Source organism: Mesoplodon mirus (genome assembly GCF_964341445.2).
Source record: "Mesoplodon mirus genome assembly, chromosome: 7".
Lineage (NCBI taxonomy): Eukaryota > Metazoa > Chordata > Mammalia > Artiodactyla > Ziphiidae > Mesoplodon > Mesoplodon mirus.
The window spans coordinates 13842963-13863752 of NC_138983.1; the positions used below are offsets into that span (position 1 = coordinate 13842963).

Consider the following 20790-nt stretch of genomic DNA (forward strand, 5'->3'; position numbering starts at 1 on the left):
AATTCCTCCCTCCCGACTGTGAGGGACAAATGACCTTCCCTGATATTGGGTCTTGCTTATGGTAGGTCACATGTAATTTGCTTCTTTCTGTGTAGCAACTGATGTTCCTGATGTGACCTGAGCAGCGGCAGGGGGAGGGTGTGTGGAGGCAGTCACAGGGGGCAGAAGGTCACAGAGGAGCACTGATGGGGGAAGCCAGGACTCAGGGCAGCCCAGCCCAGGGCTGTGCATGTAACCACTGCCCGGCAAGGATGTGTTAGACCCATCAGCCTCAGGGTTATGGGTCCCACACGCTCCCACTGCAAAATTTGCCTGTCAGAAGGATGTACAGACAGGGCTTGGGGTACCCCTGAGGTTTATTGAGGGTTGGGGGGCAGAAGCTGTCATATTGGGCTGGCGGGGGAGGGGACGGGGCCAGCCAGGAACAATGGGGTCCCGTGTTCTCCTGGAGAGCCCTTGATCTCTGGAATTTGTCTATATTTAGCAGGTGGCTGGGAAGGGTGCAGATAAGGAGGGCCTGGGGAGGGGGTGGCCCCTTATATAGTAGGGGGGACGGATCCCTGCTCAGATGCTCTTTCGGTGGCCCGTGCGTGCTCAGTTCCTGGTGTGACCTCTCCCAAGATGCCTGAGCCAGGGAAGAAACCAGGTAGCTCCAGGCCTGGGGTTGGGGCTGAGCGTGGGGCAGGGAGGGCTGGGGACATCAGCAATGGGGGGTGGGCCTAGGAGCGAGTTCCTGAGGGGGTTGATGAGGACGAGGCCTCTGAGCCCCAGCACAGGAGCACCGTCCTCCTGGGTCCTTTTGTTGATTCTCAGTTTCTCCTTCTCATCCTTCTGATGAGAGTGAGAGTAAAGCAGGGTCAGGGGCACAGAGTGGGAGAGAGCCAAGGCAGGAAGTGGGCCATCACCCCACTCTCAGGACGCAGGAAGACCCCTTCCCTGCCTCCATGCCCATCTCCTGCAGCAAGGTTAGGCCTCGGCTTGCCTTTTGGGAAAAGGCTGCTGCAGGAAGGACCCCAGGATGACTCTAGACTTGAGCCAGGCTCCCTGAATGCTCTTGGACAAGTCCCTCCCCTTCTGGGTCTCAGTTTCCCCATCTATACAAAGAGGGGTTAGGTTGGTTCCTTCCAGCTCTGAGATTGTCTGCTTTATGAGCCTGCACCCCTGTGCTGTGGCCCGCACACCAGTTATGACCCCCGCAGTGGGGTATTGCAGCCCTTCTGCTCTGGGAGGAGATGGTCAAGAGGCCCCTGATCCCCAGCCAAGGGCAGAGAAAGTCACAGCCCAGAGTCCCAGTCCTGGCCTGTGCCCTTACCAAGGTTGTCCATGTCAGGGATCATCCCCCCAGCCCCAGCTCCCTCCCAGGCCAGCCTTATCTCGGTGGCTGATTCTCAGCCTGAAGCCCTTAGAGGACAAATTTAGCCACATCCAAGTAGGCAGAGTACTGGTCCCTTGCCAAGCGCCCCTGCTGGTGGGGTGAAAGGGGGATGGGCTTCCACAGGCTGAGAGGGTGGGGTATCCAGGGACACACCTAGCAAAATTCTTGTATGGAGGTTGGACCACAGGCCTGGCTCTCCTACCTACTGGCTATGTGATCTTGGGTAAGTCACTTAACCTCTCTGAGCCTCAGAGTCCTCATCTGAGAAATGGACACAATAACTGCACCTACCTCATAGAGCCATTGGAGCATTAAATGAGGTGATGCATTAAAGTGCTTATCGTCATATTTAATAAGAAGCGCTATAGGGGTGGTGTGCATGGGCAAGCCAGGGGCCCCTGCAGATTCCGTTTGCCCCTCAGTTTCCGCCTTCAGCAAGAAGCCACGGTCAGTGGAGGTGGCCACAGGCAGCTCTGCCGTGTTCGAGGCCGAGACAGAGCGGGCAGGAGTGAAGGTGCGCTGGCAGCGGGCAGGCAGTGACATCAGTGCCAGCGACAAATATGGCCTGGCAGCCGAGGGCACGCGGCACACGCTGACAGTGAGGGACGTGGGCTCTGCTGACCAGGGGTCCTATGCAGTCATCGCTGGCTCCTCCAAGGTCAAGTTTGACCTCAAGGTCTTAGAAGCAGGTAAGACCTTGGGCAGCCTTCCCTGAAGCTGGAGCTACCGGGGGCAGGGGCAGCCCCTCCACCTCTCCCTCAACCAGAGTGCAGGAGATGTTTTCCCACTTTCTTACCTTTGCTTCGGCTGTGCCCTCAGCCAGCAATGGCCTTTTCCCGTTTTCTGTAGCGAGACCTTTCTGAGTGTCCCCACGTGGCTCCCTGGCCTGTCTCGGCCGTTGCGGAGGTGGGGGAAGTTCAGAGATGAATAAGACATAAGCTGCCTTCCCACTGGACATGCCCACACAGATGGGAACTTGGTGGGCTGTGTGTGCTGGCAGGGAAGCCCCATGAGCTTATGGGTGTGGAGGGAGCCCCAGCCCAGCCTGGGGGGCTGGACCAAGACCAGAGCCTGGGGAAGGAGAGGAGGGATGTTCAGGCTGACCCCCTGGAATGTGGGCACAGACGGCCAGTGGGGGCGAGGAGAAGGTGAGAGGCAGGCTGAATGAACCTTTGTACACACTGCAAAGGCGGAAAGGACCAGGGACAAGAGGAGGGGGTCTCTGGTTAGAAGCTCTCCACGACCCCCCATCTGATCCCCTCCAGGGAAGGCAGAGCCTGTGCCAGGCCCTGCTCCCGCCCCTGCTGAGGCTCCTGGAGGCCCTGGAGAAGCCCTGGCCTCGGCCACTGAAGTGGAAGGAGGCTCCCCGAGTCCTGAAGGTGAGAGGGGCGGGTCAGGGAGGCTGGGTCAGTGGATGGGGGTGTCCCAGGGCAGGTCTCAAAGGCCTCTGTCCACAGGGTCAAGCTCAGCAGCCCCTGACGATCCCATCGGCCTCTTTGTGATGAGGCCACAGGATGGCGAGGTGACGGCGGGTGAGTGCGGGGCTGCTGCCCCCAGGGTGAGGTGGGGAGGCAGGCCCCAGGGCATCCCCGATTGTCACCCCCCTCCTGCAGGCGGCAGCATCACCTTCTCAGCCCGCGTGGCAGGGGCCAGCCTCCTGAAACCACCTGTAGTCAAGTGGTTCAAGGGCAAGTGGGTGGACCTGAGCAGCAAGGTGGGGCAACACCTGCAGCTGCACGACAGCTACGACCGGACCAGCAAGGTGGGACCTGCGGGGCACGGGGGGCACGGGGATGCATGGAAAGGGCACCTGGAGAGCCCCTGGAAGGCACGGGGGGCACAGAGAGGCAGGGGGCACCATGAGACTTGAGGCACAGAGGAGGTGCAAAGAAGGTCACGGGGAGCCTGGGAATCTGGTTGGGGGGCCAGGGGCACACAGGGAGAGTGGGGAGGCTCAGAGGAGGGCTATGGGGAGGCACAGGGGATCTGTGGGACGTGGGGGGCTCGGAGGGCATGATAGTCTCAAGGGGGCATAAATAAGGCTTGGGGGGCACCAGTCAGTGAGGGTGTAAATGCCCCAGATGGATGGGTATCAGAGCTCAAGGGACCCTCAATGATCAACCATAACAATTCTTCACTATACAGACAAGGAAACCAAAGCTTGAGAGTTTATTGTTGCTGGTCCCAGGTCACTCAGAGCCAGGCCTAGAACCTGTGCTTTGACTCCCAGCCTTTGCTCCTCCCACTCTTCCACAGTCCCGGCCCAGGCAAGGGGGCTTCTGGCAGGGCAGGGTAGATATGTACAGTCGTGTGGGCTGTGCACTGAACAAAAGTGCCTCTTTTTTTTTTGGCCGAACCACGTGGATTGCAGGATCTTAGTTCCCCAGCCAGGGATCAAACCTGGGCCCACTGCAGTGAAAGCATGGAGTCCTAACCACTGGACCACCAGGGAATTCCCCAAAGTGCCTCATCTTAAGTGAATGCCATTTGCCTTGTAGCCACCCTTGATTTATATTTTATCACCACCCTGTGCCACAGATGGCGGTCAATGTACCTTGAGAAGGGGCCCCTTTTTCTATTTATACAACTGTATGGATTAATTTAAGCCCTGAGGGGTGAGAAGGTCGGTGGCCCTTAACCACCCACAGTCTCCTTTAGGGGTGAAGGGCCTCATCTCCTCGCTTCGAGTCTCCCCTGACACCTCACCTCCACAGGTCTACCTGTTTGAGCTGCACATCACAGATGCCCAGGCCACCTTTGCTGGTGGCTACCGCTGTGAGGTGTCCACCAAGGACAAATTTGACAGCTGCAACTTCAACCTCACTGTCCATGGTAAGGGGCCCTCTGGCATCAGTTCTGGGTTTGGGCTCCCTATGGGTCCTGCCCCCATACCTGCCTCTATTTCCCAATACTAAGGAGGATGCTGAGCCCTGGCCATGCAACCACTGACCACATGCCCAATACTGAAAGAAACCCATCGAGGCTTCCAGGGTTGGGGTGGGGCTTGAGCCCAGATCTCATCTGGGGTCTTAGTCATCTTGGTGTCTGGGATCCTGGCACAGGTGAACAGGTGAAGGGTAAGTTGAGAGATGGGCGGGAGATGAACCACCTCAAAGGTACTGGGAACGATAAACTGCCCCACGTCCCTGGTACCTCGACCCTGGCTGGGAAAGGCTGAGAAGATGGGGTCCTGGGGCAGATGCCCACTGTCAAGGGGTCATGGATGGGCAGGTCTGCAACACCAGGAGCTCCCAGGGCAGGGCTTCTGGGATGGCCCCCTCTGAAGCCTCCTCCCCTGACTCATCCCCCTCTTTGAACCCAGAGGCCGTCGGCCCCGGAGACGTGGACCTCCGATCAGCTTTCCGCCGCACGTGAGTGGCCACCTCTTGTCAGGGCCTGGGGGAGGCCGGTGCTGGGGTCTGAGGCCCCTTGGGGTTTGGGCCAGGGGTAATGTGGGGGGACCAGGGGGTCAGGGCTTGGGGTGATGTGGAGGGCCAGGATGAAGAGGATGGGGATGGAAGAGAGTAAGCTCCCCTGGGCAGGTGAGAAACTGAGTCTAACCCCCACAGGAGCCTGGCTGGAGGTGGTCGGCGAATCAGGTACCCCTTCCTACCCACCTGTACATAGACCCCGGGGGTCTGAGATAGTCAGGGAGCAGCCGTTCAGCCAGTGTCCCTTCCTCTCACGTCCATCCCCCCACCACGACCCCACCCCCTGCTCCCAAACCCCTTCTAGTTGGCTCAACTGTGGCCTTATGGGGGTTCCTCTCCATAGTGACGGCCATGAGGATGCTGGGACTCTGGACTTCAGCTCGCTGCTGAGGAAGAGGTGAGACCCTGGGTAGCAGCTCTCAGAGCAGGTGGCGTGGTCCAGTTTCAAATTCTGGCACCGTGGTTTTCCAGCTGTGTGGCCCTGAGCAGGTCACTGCACCTCTCTGAGCTGGTTTCCTTGTCTGTCAAATGGGACAATCCAGGTGTTGCGAAGAGTCAGAGGGCTCAGCAGAAGTTACATCCCATGAACTAACATCCTCACACCGTTCCCATGACCATCCTACACTTGAGTCTGCGACAGCTCATCTCAATAGGCTCTGGGGACCCAGAAGCTGGGAGAAGGCTCCAAAGCCTCAGGAATTGCCCCCCACCCCAGCCCAGTGCAACTGAGTTGTGTCCTCAGTGTCCTGTCCCTCCCTCTCCTGGACCCTGCAGTATGGCCGATGCTGCTGCAGCCCAGAAAATGAGCATCGGGGTCAAGTGCTTTGGGGCAGCGGGGCACTGGCAGGACCCTGTAGCCATCCCCACCAGGGCAGATGACAGATGACAGGGCTGGGGGTCAGACTGACCCGGGTGAGGATCCCTACTGACTGGGGAGAGTCTCTGAGCCTCGGGTCCTCCTGATACCCACCTGCCGGAGCTCAGGAGGACTAAACAAGGCCACGTGTGCCCTGTAAACAGAGAGGTGTAAGTGCAGGGAGGAGGGTGGAGGTGAGGACCCACGGGCTGCGGTCCATGGAGGGATGACCCATCCCTTCGTTACCAAGTCCAAGCTCAGACTGCTTGCCACACGACAGGCCAATAAATCGAGAGACAAGGTGTTGGGGCAAGGAATAGCGATTTTATTCGGAAAGCCAGCAAACTGAGAAGATGGTGGATTAGTGTCCCAGAGAACCATCTTCCCCAAGTTAGGATTCAGGCTTCTTTTCTACTAAAAGGGGAGGGGGTGTGGCTGGTTATTGAAGACTTCTTGGTGGAATCCTTTGTTCTTGCATGTAGGTCTGGTCACAGTGTTCCTGTAAACCTCCAACAAGACAAATGTTATTTTCTGTTCTGTAATTTTTTCTCTCTATACAAATGAAAAGTGCTATATACCTTTAAAGGTCAAGCCTGGGAGGCAAAGCCTTGAGAATGGGCTATCATATATAGTTTGGGCCATAGGCAACGTTCTTTTACAAAGGTGCAGAGCCAGCATGACCAAGCACAGGCAACGCAGTACAAGGGTTAGAGCTAAAGGAATAGATTCAATATGGAGTCAGGTTTGGTCTTCTCTGCTACACCTCTAATGTGTCCACTGCTTTTCTTCCCCACCTGGAGCAGCAGCTTCCGGACCCCGCGGTGAGTGCCCCATGAAGCTCTGCACCTGTCACCCCTACTTCAGCCAGGAGCACCTCCCAGAACCAGCCCCCTGCCCCGTACTGAAGCCTTAAGCCCCCTTGAGCCCCAGCACTGGCCCAGGACCCACTCCAGCTCGAGCTGTCCCACCAGAAGGGAAGAGGCGGAGGGGCAGGGGCAGCTTCCGCTTGGGAGGGGAGGAGAGGGGGCTGCAGTTTTGTCTTGGCCATGGGGCCTGCCCTGAAGCCTCGCCACGTGGACCGTGTGACACAGGGACTCGAGGCTGGAGGCCCCCGCGGAGGAGGATGTGTGGGAGATCCTGCGGCAGGCACCCCCGTCAGAGTACGAGCGCATCGCCTTCCAGCACGGCATCACCGACCTGCGAGGCATGCTCAAGAGGCTCAAGGGCATGAGGCGGGAGGAGAAGAAGAGCACAGGTGAGACACCTCTGCCAGGGGAAAAGAGAGGGCGGGGTGAGCGCCTGCGCAGACGCACGCACGCACGCGCACGCACGCGCACGTGCCCACGGAAAAAGAGCGGCATCCATCTTGGCCCAGAGACGCTCAGGAAAGGAGGGTTCAGGCGAATCCCCTCTCGTGTGGGGAAAAAGCGGGAGTGCCCAGGCTGGCACCTTGCCGCACAGAAAAAGAAAAGGGCCACGTTAGCCCAGGGACGCCACAGGAAGAGGACGGAGCCCAGGCCAGCCCTCCTCCCCCAGCCAAAGCCAGGCGGCCTCTTCCTCCCCTACCCGGCTTGGGAAAAAAAAGCCTGCTTATTTCTCCCCACACCCAAAAAAGGGGAAGAAGCCAGTTTAGCCCAGAGACCCCCCGACCCACGAAGAGAAGAGCCTGGTTAATCTTCCTCACAGCCAAACAGAACAGGTGGGTGCAGGTTAGCGCCCCTCGCCCCCAGGCGGGTCCGAGGAGAGGGCTCAGGCCAGCCCTTCCCCATCAAGGGGTTGACAAGGAGCCCTGGAAACTGAGCTGGGACAGCAGAGGCGCCTGGTAGGAGGGCATAAAACCGGGGGTTGTTGGTAAAACAGAGTGGAGAGGAGGAGAAGGCCCGTTTGTCCCATCACCCATTCTCCTGCCAAGCTTCTGTCTTTTTGGAAAGCCCCAGACCCTATCCCTGAGCTGAGCAGGTGAAGAGGACCCCCAAGGAAGACAGGAAGACAAAGACAGAGAGACACGGAGGTGACAGACAGGGGTAAAGAGACAGAGTCACAGCGGAGGCACAGAGAGAGACGTGGGGAGGCAGGAGGAGGAGAGGGGCAGGACCTCGCCCTCCTCCCCTCCTCGCTGGGCGGCCCCGGGAGCAGGGGCCTGAGGGGTGGAAGCGCTCAGCCTTTCAGAAGAAGCTGCAGCCGGCCTACCAGGTGAGCAAGGGCCACAAGATCCGGCTGACCGTGGAGCTGGCCGACCCCGACGCCGAGGTCAAGTGGCTTAAGAACGGACAGGAGATCCAGATGAGCGGCAGGTGCGGGTGGGGGTGGGACCCGGGGACACTGCAGGGTGAGGAGGGGCCCTGGGGGGGCTGCTCCCCGGCCGTGCTCTCCCTGCTTCTCCCTCCACCCATGCTCTCTGGCCAGCTCTGGATCCCTGTCTCTCTGGGTCTAACTCCCCACCTTTCTGTTTCTTCCCGGCTCTGTTCTCTGCTCATTTTCTCTTGGTCTCGCTCCTCCCATCGGGACGCTCCAACGGCCCCTTCTGCTCCACAGCAAGTAAGGCTCCTGGGAGGCTTGGGGTGTGGGCACGGGGGTCCCGACAGCAGTTTGAGGGGGCACCCAGAGCGCAGGAGGTGCGTCCATGGCTCTCCTGCCCACACCCCGGCCCCGCCCAGGTACATCTTCGAGTCCGTCGGCGCCAAGCGCACGCTGACCATCAGCCAGTGCTCGCTGGCAGACGACGCGGCTTACCAGTGCGTGGTGGGCAGCGAGAAGTGCAGCACCGAGCTCTTTGTCAAAGGTGTGCCTGGCGCCCTGAGACCCTGAGAGGGGAGGGGGGCCACAGAGCGGCCCGTCCATCATGCTCTCTCTGCTTGACAGAGCCCCCCGTGCTGATCACATGTCCCCTGGAGGACCAGCTGGTGATGGTGGGACAGCGAGTGGAGTTTGAGTGTGAAGTGTCTGAGGAGGGGGCCCAGGTCAAATGGTGAGTGCCAGAGGTGGGGGGCTCGGGGCGGGGCCAGGGACCTGGGGGCATCCCTAGAGGAGGCCCTGGCACCTACTGCCCACCCTCTGGCCAGGCTGAAGGATGGGGTGGAACTGACCCGGGAGGAGACCTTCAAATACCGGTTCAAGAAGGACGGCCAGAGACACCACCTGATCATCAACGAGGCAACGCTGGAGGATGCTGGGCGCTACGCGCTGCGCACGAGTGGGGGCCAGGCTGTGGCTGAACTCATCGTTCAGGGTGAGGCCCTGGGAGGCCCCCTCAGCACTAGCCCCCCAGCCATGTAGGGGAATTGGGCAAACCCGGGATCGAGGCCTGCATGGCCTTGGACAAGTCACTTTGACACCTTGGGCCTCACCTTTCTCATCCATAAAATGGGGATGCTGAGGTGACCACCTGGAGGGTATTTGGAGGTTCAGATGGGCCTGGTTAGTGTCACCCACCCCGGCACACATGAGATTCCTTTTGTACACGGCACCGTCACAGGCACACATGCATTGCACTCATGTGTTTTCACAAGCCCGAGGAATCTCCGCAGGGATTCACGCCCACACACACCCTCCCCAGCTCACTGGCTCTGCCCTATGCCCCCCAGAGAAAAAGCTGGAGGTGTACCAGAGCATCGCGGACTTGACGGTAGGCTCAAAGGACCAGGCCGTGTTCAAGTGTGAGGTGTCGGATGAGAACGTGCGGGGCGTGTGGCTGAAGAACGGGAAGGAGCTGGTGCCTGACAACCGCATAAAGGTGTCCCACATCGGGCGGTGAGTGTGCGGGGTGTGCCAGAGACAGACACGCCGAGAGACAGAAACAGAGACTGACAGAGACAGAGGGAGAGACACAGAGAGAGAAGAAGACGATGACAAAGACAGACGGATGGAGATAAACAGAAAGAGACAGACACTTTGAGACAGGACCGATACTGAAATAGAGACAAAGTCAGACTGAGATTAAGAGACAGAGGGAGAAGCAGATGAACAGAGAGACAGATACACAGAATCACGACAGAGACAAATAGAAAGAAAGATACAGAGAGAGACAGAAGTATGGAGAGGCAGATGCATACAGAGAAGAAGAGTCCATTAGAGACAGAGAAGGAGGGAGACAAAGACGAAGCAGTGAGAGATACAGACAGGCTGGGAGGCCCCCCCCCCCCCCACACACACAACTTGTGACCAGGGTAGAGAAGGAGGCCTCGGAGGACGGCTCTGGCCAGGGGCCCTCACTCTCTCCCACTCCCTTATTCATGCCCCGAGCATCTGGGCCCAAGTTCACGGAGATTAATGAGAACAGCCCCTGCCCAGTCTCCAGTGGCCCAGCCGAGGGGACACATCTACACTGCTTACCTCTGAAAGCATGCAAGGGAGCTGAAAAATTCAAACATAGAGGAAGAGAGCACTTTAGAACACCACTGAGCTAGGGTGGGGTGAGGGCCCCCTGGAGCCCTGGCTGGGGTGTCCAGTGAGGCCAGGGGTGCATGGCCCAGCAGGGTCCCTTGAGCCATCACTGCCCTGCAGGGTCCACAAACTGACCGTGGACGACGTCACGCCCGCAGACGAGGCGGACTACAGCTTTGTACCAGAAGGCTTCGCCTGTAACCTGTCTGCCAAGCTCCACTTCATGGGTGAGCAGGTGCTGAGGGGCATGAGGGCCCCTGCTGCTGGGCCCTGCTGCTGGGCCCTGCCTTCACCCTGGTGCCACTTGCTCTTGCATCTCTTGCAGAGGTCAAGATTGACTTCGTGCCTAGGCAGGGTGAGTCTTGGGCCCCTGCGTGCTGCCTCCCACGCCCTGCCCGTGTCTCCCTTCCACTCACAAGCAGAGGGAAGAAAGGAACCGGGAGTGGGGACCCTGAGGCCCAGCCCCAGCTCTGCCACTCACAACCACGGGCCACCTGCAGTCTCTCTGAGCCTCAGTTTCCTCACCTCTAAAATGGGGATCCTGAAGTGGCTCCCCTATGGGATGGTGGGAACAATGATCTGACATGGTGTGTGTGAGCTTTCAAATGACATCACAGAGGTGAGATTTTATTATTAAATCTTTTCTGCTTTTAGAAGTACCTTTCCTGCTTTTAGATTAGACTGTGTAGGATCCTAATTTCAGTAGTATAGTCCAGGCTGAGGCATGCTCTAGGTCAGGGCTTTCTAAACAGGGTTCACTTAATATGATACTCCATTTTACAAGGGTTCCATGGTGAAATAAGTTTGGGAACCTCTTGTTGATTCAGAAGGTGCATTAGCATGTCAAAGGCTCTAAAACATCCTGCTTAACTTTGTTTAACCTAGGGTTTCCTAATTGTCCATGGAAATTTTTTTTTTCTAGGAAGACATTCCCAAACACAAGTTGAGAAATGCTACGCTAGGTGACCTGATGTTATGAACCTCCCTGGAAACTTCCTGGGGAGATGGAAATGTTTTAGATCTTGACTGGGTGGTGGTTACACAGGGTGTATACATTTGTCAAAACTCATCAAGCTGTATGCTCAAGTCTTGGCATTTTAGTGTGTGCAAACTGTACCTCAGTAGAATAAATTAAAAACAAAACAACCAGGGGCATGTGCTCCTTCTAGCTTTCCCCTCTTTCATAGGCCTTAGGCCCCTTCCTCTTTCGCTGACCTGTGCCATCTCCCTGCCAGAACCTCCCAAGATCCACCTGGACTGCCCAGGTCGCGTGCCGGATACCATTGTGGTGGTGGCTGGGAACAAGCTACGCCTGGACGTTCCTATCTCCGGGGACCCTGCTCCTACTGTGATTTGGCAGAAGACCATCACAAAGGTACTGTGGATCTCTTCCCCCACCTGTAAAATGGGTGCATGGGACTAGTGTATGCTGGGAGCTGCTCCCCACCCCACATGTACATGCCCTGGCCACTGACTAGGAGCACAGAGGCTCAGCAGGCTGAGAGGTTGGGGAGGTGGGCAAAGGAGGGACGGGGGTAGGGGTTGCTTGGCAGGGGTTCCCTCCAGGCTGAGCCAGACCCTCTTTCCCCTTACTCCTTCCTTCCTGCTCTGTTCCCAGGGGAATAAGGTCCCAGCAGGGCCAGCCCTCGATGCATCAGGGGATTCAGGTGCCAGTGATGAGTGGGTATTTGACAAGAAGGTGAGTGAGGCTGAAGGTGGCTCATTTGCCCTTAGTCATTTTCTGCCCACGTGGTATCCACCCTCAGGTGAGGTCTCTGTGAAGGTGCCACATCTGGCAGGAGTTGTGCTCCTGCCCCTGGTAGGGTCTCCACGGGGCCCTCATGCCCCAGACAGACACACGTTCACACCTTCAACATTGCCAGGAAGTCCTCCTGCCTGGGGGCGCTCCCTGGCTCTTGTCTTCCTGAGCTGACCTTGACTTTGTGCTTCTTCCCAGCAAGGGAGTGAGGTCCCTGGCACTTTTCAATAGGAGTAGCTGCAGGGTCACCAATCAGGTCAGCTTCTCGTCCTCCACTCACTGATGGTTCCTCTACCCAGCTGAGGTCTTTCAGGATCCTCACAATAGCTCTGTGAGGTCATGTTATTCCCATTCAGCAGATAGGAAAACTGAGGCATGGAGCAGACAGGCGATTGTCTAAAGTTCCGTGACAGAGCTAGAGCTAGAACCTGTGACCCTTGCCCTGGTGTCGTGCCCATGGCAGGTGGTAAGGAAAGGGTCTTGGATTAGATGCTCACATGGGTGCAGTTTCCATGCAGGCTGTGTCTCCCCAGCAGACCCAGCGCTGAACTCCTTTCCCGTCTCAGGGCTGTCAGCTGTTGCAGAGGCTGCAGAAGCCCCTGGGTTCTGACTTGGGTCCTTCCCCCCACCTCCTACTCCCCTGCCAGCTTCTGTGTGAGACCGAGGGCCGGGTCCGAGTGGAGACCACCAAGGACCGCAGCATCTTCACCGTTGAGGGAGCAGAGAAGGAAGACGAGGGCGTCTATGTTGTCACGGTGCAGAACCCCGTGGGCGAGGACCAGGTCAACCTCACAGTCAAGGTCATCGGTGAGGCAGGGCTCCAGGTGGGGAAGCCACAGGAGCAACCAGGGAGGACCCATCCATGCACTCATTTAGTCTCTAAACAAACACTGTGGGCCACATTCTTAGATGCATAGAGAGGGTTGGGACTAGGACTGGTGAATATGGGCAGTGGGGAGCCGTAACAGATTGTTTGCAGGCTGGTGATGTGATCAGAACTGCATTCTGGAAAGATCGTTTTAGGCTCTGGGGGCAGTGGAGGAAGCCTGTTGGTTGGGGTGCTGTGGGGATGGGCAACGTCGGCCTCGGCCGGGCAGGGCTGATGTGGGTCCCCTCTCCCCAGATGTGCCGGATGCTCCGGCGGCCCCCGAGATCAGCAACGTGGGCGAGGACTCCTGCACGGTGCGGTGGAAGCCCCCTGCCTACGATGGCGGGCAGCCAGTCCTAGGTGAGCCGAGGGCACAGGGGACATAGCCGAGGGCAGGGTGTGCGGGGGTGCCTGCGCTCTAGACCAGAGCTCCCACCTCCCCTCGCCAGGCTACATCCTGGAGCGCAAGAAGAAGAAGAGCTACCGGTGGATGCGGCTGAACTTCGACCTGCTGCGGGAGCTGAGTCACGAAGCACGGTGCATGATCGAGGGCGTGATCTACGAGATGCGGGTCTACGCTGTCAACGCAGTGGGCATGTCCAGGCCTAGCCCCGCCTCCCAGCCGTTCATGCCTGTTGGTGAGCCTGCCCTGCCTGCCCCGCCCCACGCCCTCCCGTTCAGGGGCCCCAGTAATAGCAGCTACGCTGTGGGTGGCGCTTAACACCCGTGGTCTCCTTTAATCACCTTCATTTCACAGGTGAAGAAAGTGAGAGGCTCTGAGAAGTTAGATGACTTTCTCGAGGTCACCAGCTGGCAAGGGGTGGAGCTGAGAGACCTCTCCAACCTCACTTTCCACATCTATAAAATGGGGATAATGATAATATCTACTTCATAGAATTGTTAGGATGAAATGAGGTCATGCAGGTGGAGCATCTGGCATACAGCAGCTCAGTAAATCATTGTTTCCTCTTCCCCACTCCCTTCAGCCAGCATTTGTTAACCAGGGAAGAGGGTGAGGGCAGTTGGGTCCCTCGGAAAGGGCCCTGGACCAGGAATCAGAGATGGGGTTTGCAGAGCCAGCTCTTTCATCCCCAGGAGGGATATCTGGAGTCGTCATCTTCCCCTGTGCCTCAGTTTCCACATCTGTATAATGGAGGTTGAGAAGGTAGAACAGACACCGAGGGTGTGGCACTCTCGACACCTGTCCCTGTCGGGACATGTGAGTCTCGGGGGGGAGGAGGGTGGCTGTCTGTGGTGGGGCAGACACAGGGAGGGGGGCACGGTGTGGTGAGATGGCAGGAAGAGGGTGCCTGTGGGGAGAAGGGGCCAGGCCTCTCTTTAGGAAGTGACTTCCGGTTTTCTCAGCTCTTAGTCAACTCAGTTACTCATACAGGGTCAGGAAATTTCCATGTTTTAGGCCAGTTTTTTCTTAAATTACATTTAAAGAATTTCCTACACTATCTGACAAAAGTGGCTCTTTCTAAGCATGTTGGTGGTGTTTTGGGGTGTCTTTTCCTTTTTAGGTCTCTTCTGTAATCGCTGATGCTGCTTGGGTGTGTGTTTGTTTGTAAGCCTGTCTACAGACATGTCTTTTTTTTTTTTTTTTTGCGGTACGTGGGCCTCTCACTGCTGTGGCCTCTCCCGTTGCGGAGCACAGGCTCCGGACGCACAGGCCCAGCGGCCATGGCTCACGGGCCCAGCCGCTCCGCGGCATGTGGGATCTTCCCAGACTGCGGCACGAACCTGCGTCCCCTGCATCGGCAGGCGGACTCTCAACCACTGCGCCACCAGGGAAGCCCTAGAGACATGTCTTTTAATGGAGCTGAAATATTTCTCAAAGTGCTTGAAAGCCAGTCGAAGGGGGAGGATTTCCCTGGATTGTGGTCCTTCAGCTGCCCTGGCTGGTGCAGACTCGCTCAGACCCCTCTCTGGCCTCCCCTTTGCCCAGGCCCCCCCAGTGAGCCAAGCCACCTGGCGGTGGAGGATGTCTCTGACACCACCGTCTCCCTCAAGTGGAGGCCCCCAGAACGCATGGGAGCTGGAGGCCTCGACGGCTACAGCGTGGAGTACTGCCGGGATGGCTGTGAGTGCTCCAGCCCAGCCCCGGGCCCTCTGCCTCCCAGCACCCTTCTCTGAACTGCCCTCCAGGCCAGGCCAGGTCCCTGTCACCCTGCAGGGCCCCTGTCTGCAGTGGAGGCCCCAGTCGGCCACCAGGGATGTGGGCGGCAGGATGCGGACACTGCCCATGGCCTTGCCTCTTCATCCCCACCCCCGCCCCCAGGCTCGGAGTGGGTGGCTGCCCTTGAGGGGCTGACCGAGCACACGTCGTTGCTGGTGAAGGACCTGCCCACGGGAGCTCGGCTGCTTTTCCGTGTGCGGGCTCACAATGTGGCGGGGCCTGGAGCCCCTGGCATCACCACGGAGCCTGTGACGGTGCAGGAGATACTGCGTGAGTGCCCCTCGTGCAGGGATGAGACCTGCCGCGGGCACCCTGGCCCTTGGGGTCCAGTGGAGGTGGGGACAGTCAGGGAGACCCTACTTGGAGGGAATAAATGCTGGGCAGGGACAGGAGGGGGTTGGTGCCTATACCCGTGCCACAGGCCAGATGTGCAGAGAGGGCCTCCCTCTTGGTTTTCCATGTCAACCCCCAGTTCTGGACTAGGGAGAATGTAGGTCATTGTACCATCACCTTCGAGCTCTGTTTTGTGGGTCTCTGAGCTCCAACAGGGAGGTATTGTCCATGTGTTAAGGACTGAGCAGTGAGGTCGCTTTTTGTCAGATCGGCCCATGTGGGATCCACTTTCCATTATTTTGCCAACAAAGAGTCAGTCCTTTAAGGACTGGGTCTCAGGGTGGAAAGAGGCAGCAAACTGGGATGGAAACAGTAGGGGGCATGGAGTCCAAAAGCCTAGGTTTGCATCCTGGCCTGTGACTGGCTAGCTGTGTGACCTCAGATAAGTTCCTCACTCTCTCTGATCCCTGCCTGTTGTAGCAGTGTGGAGAGGCTCGGGTGGAAGCAGGAGCTTTGGGAACCTTTGGGGCTGGGGTTGGGGAGCTAAGGAGAGGAGGGCCCGGTAGGTGGCATGTTTCCTAGTTGCGGCTCTCCAGGCCCTGCCTCCAGCGGAGGGCGCTCTGGCGCTCCTTGGGCCTGCGGCTGTGGGGGCCCCCGCCAAGCCCTTCACTCGTACCCACAGAGCGGCCACGGCTCCAGCTACCCAGACATCTTCGCCAGACCATCCAGAAGAAGGTCGGAGAGCCCGTGAACCTCCTCATTCCTTTCCAGGTAGGGCTGGCTCCCTTCCCTTCCCCCACCACCGTGTGTTGTCCACGCCCAGCAGACAGATGTCTCAGCGAGTCTGGTGCAGTGGCCGGTAGGGAGAGCCAGGCTCGGGAGTGAGCTGTCCTCCCGCACAGGGCAAGCCCCGGCCTCAGGTGACCTGGACCAAAGAGGGACAGCCACTGGCAGGCAAGGAGGTGAGCATCCGCAACAGCCCCACGGACACCATCCTGTTCATCCGGGCCGCAAACCTCGCCCACTCGGGCACCTACCAGGTGACTCTGCGCATCGAGAGCATGGAGGACAAGGCCGAGCTGGTCCTGCAGGTCGTTGGTACGTGGTGTTGGGGCTTCCCTCTGAGTCCGAGCATTTTTAGTCCCTGAGCTGGGCTGCCAGGGCCCAGGGCTCAACCTGGAGCTTCTCGTCTTCCAGGCCTGGGGCCCCTCTTCTGGGATGCCCAGAGCCCCTGCAGAAGACGGCAGGCCAGGTCCTGGCAGGGGCGAGGGGGCCCCTGGAGCCTGGTGTCCCCTACTCACACTCAGGCGATGCCAGGAGGTTTGGGCTTCCCACTGGGTCTGTCTCCTGCAGACAAGCCAAGTCCTCCCCAGGATATCCGGGTCACTGACGCATGGGGCTTCAATGTGGCTCTGGAGTGGAAGCCGCCCCAAGATGACGGCAACACAGAGCTCTGGGGCTACACGATTCAGAAAGCTGACAAGAAGAGCATGGTGAGCCCGGGGCCCTGGGCCCCCCGCACGCACCCTCTCTGGGTCCAGGCAGACCTGGGCCCCAGCTGCCCCTCCCCAGTATCCTTAGACTGGTTCCCTCCACAGAGAAGGTGCTGACACCAGGGGTACCCAAGAGAGGCCCCTGGCAGGAAGTAGGGCCTGCCCCAGAGAACCCCCTACCTTTCCTCCACACCACAGGAGTGGTTCACCGTCTTGGAGCATTACCGCCACACCCACTGTGTGGTGTCAGAGCTCATCATCGGCAATGGCTACTACTTCCGGGTCTTCAGCCATAACATGGTGGGGCCCAGTGACAGAGCCGCCACCACCAAGGAGCCTGTCTTTATCCCTAGACCAGGTGCTGTACCTTCACTCCCACCCACCGCGGGCAGGGGCTGGGGCAGGGGAGCGAGCCTGGCTAGGTGTGGCCCTCTTGGTACCGAGTTCTGTCACCAACAGGCATCACGTATGAGTCACCCAACTACAAGGCCCTGGACTTCTCTGAGGCCCCAAGCTTCACCCGCCCCCTGGTGAACCGTTCGGTCATTGCCGGCTACACTACTACTCTCTGCTGTGCTGTCCGGGGTAGCCCCAAGGTAGGGAGCTTTGGGCCCTGGTCCAGGCCGACCCAGGAGGCCTGGCTCGTAGGCCCCCGCCTCAAGCAGTCCTCCCCGCAGCCTGTCCCCCGGTTTTTTCTCCACTTTTGGGTATCAGGGCCCTCCCTGAACAGGGCCTTGGCATTCCTCATTGGCTCCCTGTTCATACTCGGCCCTGGGCATAGTTTGGGACTCCAGTGGGATCCCCAGAGTAGAAATACAAATGCCTAGTCTCCGTAGGTTCCTGCCAGGTCCTCTCTCAACCTGAGAGATCTCCCTCCTTCCCACCTACAGCCCAAAATTTCCTGGTTCAAGAATGGCCTGGACCTGGGCAAAGACGCCCGCTTCCGCATGTTCAGCAAGCAGGGAGTGTTGACCTTGGAGATTAGAAAGCCTTGCCCCTTCGACGGGGGTGTCTATGTCTGCAGGGCCACCAACTTGCAAGGCGAGGCACAGTGTGAGTGCCGCCTGGAAGTGCGAGGTGAGGAACCCGCCGGGCTAGGGCCTGGGGTGGTGGCAGAGGCCGGGTGCCAGCTGGGACTCTGGGCTTTCGCTTTGCTGCCCTGGCCCAAGCAGCTGCTCTGGCTGAAAGAGCAACGACCCTGTCATGTCCAGATGGCGTTGGCTTCTGGACTTTGCCGCCAAAGCTGCTTGCCTGAGCCTTCCCGAAGGCTGGGGTGGGGCTGGGGGGACACACGTAGTGCTGGGAGGTTCAACACGTGCATGACATGGCCTTTCTCCCCTGCAGTGCCTTAGTGACGAGGCTGGCTTCCTGGGGGCGGCCAGGTATGTCCTCCGCACCACCCTGATACCCAGGGCCCAAATCCAAGGCTGAGCCCTGGCGCTTGGTCCAGGGGCAGCCAGCAGGACATGGGGCTGCAGGTGGCTCTTAGTGGGATTTCAGTCCCGCTCATTCACAAGGGAGCCTGTGTCACAGGTGCAACTGGAGCCAACCCACGTACCAGGAGCCTGGAAGGAAGTCGGACAAGCCACCGTCTGCTGTTGGATGTGTATGCAAGTGTGTGGGTTGCAGCTGGGCTGGGGGAGCCCCGGTAGGGCAGCGTAGTTATGATGAGCAGGCATGGGGGGCACGCCGCACAGGCTAACCTGTCAGAGCTCCATCTGGAAGCTCCTCAGATCCTTGGGGCGAAAAGTGTGCGGGCTCAGGAAATGATGGCTGGGGACAGGCCTCTCTGGCCCGCTGTGTTTTCTCAGTGTATGAGGGCAATAAAAGATCGGTGCAATCACAGAGAACTGACTCTTGGCCAAGATGCTTGTTTTCAGAAAAAGCACAGGAAAATTTACTTGATCTTGAGAGCAAACTGAAGGCAGGTATTCTTTCTCCCAGATGAATTAAATGAGGACCAGAGTGGGATCCTAAGTTCCTAAAACATTAATACTAGAAGGAACCTCAGCCTTCCCCACCTTCAAATGAGGAAACTGAGGAGCTGTGACAGAGGAAAGTGTATTATTAGCAAAAGAGCCAGAATCCCCAGGCTCTCCCATCTTTGTCCTGGTGACCCATGGTCTCAGCAGCCTGGATGGGGGGCAGTGCTAATCTCAGTGTGGTTCTGTGCCCATAAGGCCTGGAGTGAAAGTGTACCAGCTGCTTTGGGGTCCCAGTGGGCAAAAAACCCACGGCCCATTTACACCCATATCGCACAGGAAGAGAGTGATCCTGTCTAGACAAGGCACTGGGAACCAGGAAGGTGTAGGGGCCAGGGCCCTACTCTGCTCTTCCTTCCCCCGTGGGGAGCCAAAATCCCATCACCAGTTCGCTTTTGGGAGGAGGAAGCCAGCAGCTCTCAGAGGTGTCCTGATGGAGTGAGAACGGTCCTTCCTGCCCAGGGAGTGGTTTCTCCATGGCCTAGAAAAGATGTTCCATGAAGGCTGGTCCAAGGTTGCTTCTCGGAGTTCTACCCAACCGGACACTCCTGGCCAAGAGCCCAGAGCCCTGGGCTCCAGGCCCCGTGGGAGGCTCTGGCCGAGTCACACCACCTCTCTGGAGCACACCTGTAAGGGGCACCGGAAGCTGAGACCCTGGGCCTTGGTTTTTCCTTTACTACTAAATTAATCTCTGCTTAGGTGTCAAGCCCTGTTTGGCCGCTCCCTCTAGTGACCGTCCTGGGAAGGCCCCTCCCATGGGGCCTCTCTGAGAACACAGGAAGCTGGTGAGCTCCACTGGGCCAGAGGGGTGGGAAGCGGGTCCTTCAGCACACCAGAGATTGGATGGGCATGATCTCACCTCCCTGATTCCTTCAGGCCAAAGGTGTCTTTTTCGAGTCCAGGGTCAGCCTTCCTCAGCCCAGGCTGAGAGGAGGCGTCATTTAACGCATGACAGCCAGGAGCCCAAGGGGAGTTAAGGACCTTTATTTCACATTCACACATCTGTACATTTTCTATAAATAATGTGGAGCCGAAATATTTACAGTCATCTCTTGCCCACTCCCAGGCACTCTCTCCCTCTGGCAGCCAGTGCTGCGATGCTACCCGCAGACACAGAGGTGGATACTGAACTTGGCCTCTCCCCACACCACCAGGTTCCTGGGCATGGCAGCCTGTGGTCCCTGGGACTCTCCCAGCCCCAGTCATTTTGCTCTCCCCTGCCGAAGGCCAGGCAGACCACAAGGAAACTGCTGCTCAGCAAACAGCAGCTGGTCAGTGCAGCCCCACCGCAGTGGTGGAGACCATGGTAGCAGCAGCCAGGTCTGTGCCCATGGGCAGTTGCTGCGAGCTTGGGAACTGCCTGCAAGTTCCAGGAAGGAACTAAGGAAGCAGGGAGGTTGCCACTCACTCTGCTGCCCCTTGACTCTTCCCCCCTTCCTTTCCCCACCCACCCCTCGTCTAGGGGGACAAGCCTCAAGCTTCCCTCAACTCCCCACAGTGGGACTGCTCCCGGCACCTAGCGGTGCCGGATCACAGAGGACGGAGAGCCCAAGTCCTGCTCTGGAAGGTTATGATGTCAAGGATGAGAAACTACAACACTAATGTCTCAGTGACACGTAATAGTGGGCTCGCACTGGCCTGTACTCCGAGTTCTTAGAACACTGGCCCAACAGACAGACACACACGTACTTTTGAGCCCCGAGGGGAGAGGAGGATGGTCTTTGGAGGGTGGAGAGGAAGAAGCTGGAAGAGACTAGCTCAGCCCTGTAAGATACACTAAGACACTGAGACACACAGAACTGGGACCCATCTAAGCCTCAGCGAGGGGGCTTGCAGAGAACACACACGCATCACCCACTTCGCGGTCACAGCAGCATCGTGCACTTGGGAACAGCGAGAGGCAAGGGACGGCCCCTGGGCTGGGGCAGCCTCAACCCCTCTCCCATCAGCTAGAGACGGGCCGGGGTGGGGTTCTGAGATCTTCCTCACTGCTACGAACAGCAGCCACGTATGAGAAGAGACACAACACAGAGTAGCAGATCTCGTGGGCCTGGAGGAGAGAAAACCAGTCAGATCAACGTCACGCAGATTCCTGCATCTTCACACGTGGAGATCTGCCAACTGGGAAACT

The 20790-nt window shown here is 58.3% G+C and overlaps 2 protein-coding genes across 37 annotated transcripts in view; one reads left to right on the plus strand and one right to left on the minus strand.

The window, feature by feature from the left end:
* Positions 1 to 621: 621 nt before the first annotated feature.
* Positions 622 to 18417, plus strand: MYBPC3 (myosin binding protein C3; the record flags this gene model as incomplete). Its single annotated transcript, XM_082629354.1, has 32 exons — positions 622 to 646; positions 1798 to 2064; positions 2641 to 2907; positions 2989 to 3137; positions 4090 to 4207; positions 4698 to 4746; positions 4945 to 4974; positions 5150 to 5203; positions 6463 to 6483; positions 6754 to 6917; positions 7824 to 7956; positions 8320 to 8444; positions 8525 to 8630; positions 8725 to 8891; positions 9247 to 9412; positions 10166 to 10272; positions 10371 to 10400; positions 11281 to 11420; positions 11664 to 11744; positions 12452 to 12611; positions 12928 to 13032; positions 13122 to 13310; positions 14621 to 14755; positions 14954 to 15121; positions 15867 to 15955; positions 16087 to 16282; positions 16538 to 16677; positions 16876 to 17035; positions 17137 to 17273; positions 17568 to 17754; positions 18022 to 18059; positions 18211 to 18417. The coding sequence occupies 31 exons, from the start codon at positions 622 to 624 to the stop codon at positions 18027 to 18029; spliced, it is 3873 nt and encodes a 1290-aa protein (XP_082485480.1). The 3' UTR covers positions 18030 to 18059; positions 18211 to 18417.
* Positions 18418 to 19633: 1216 nt separating this feature from the next.
* Positions 19634 to 20790, minus strand: part of MADD (MAP kinase activating death domain) — a 40879-nt gene continuing 39722 nt past the window's right edge. For all 36 annotated transcript variants that reach the window (XM_082628573.1, XM_082628581.1, XM_082628567.1 and 33 more), the window contains one exon: positions 19634 to 20709. In XM_082628573.1, coding sequence (XP_082484699.1) covers positions 20605 to 20709 — 105 coding nt within the window. In that variant the 3' untranslated portion in view covers positions 19634 to 20604. The remainder of the gene's footprint in view (positions 20710 to 20790) is intronic.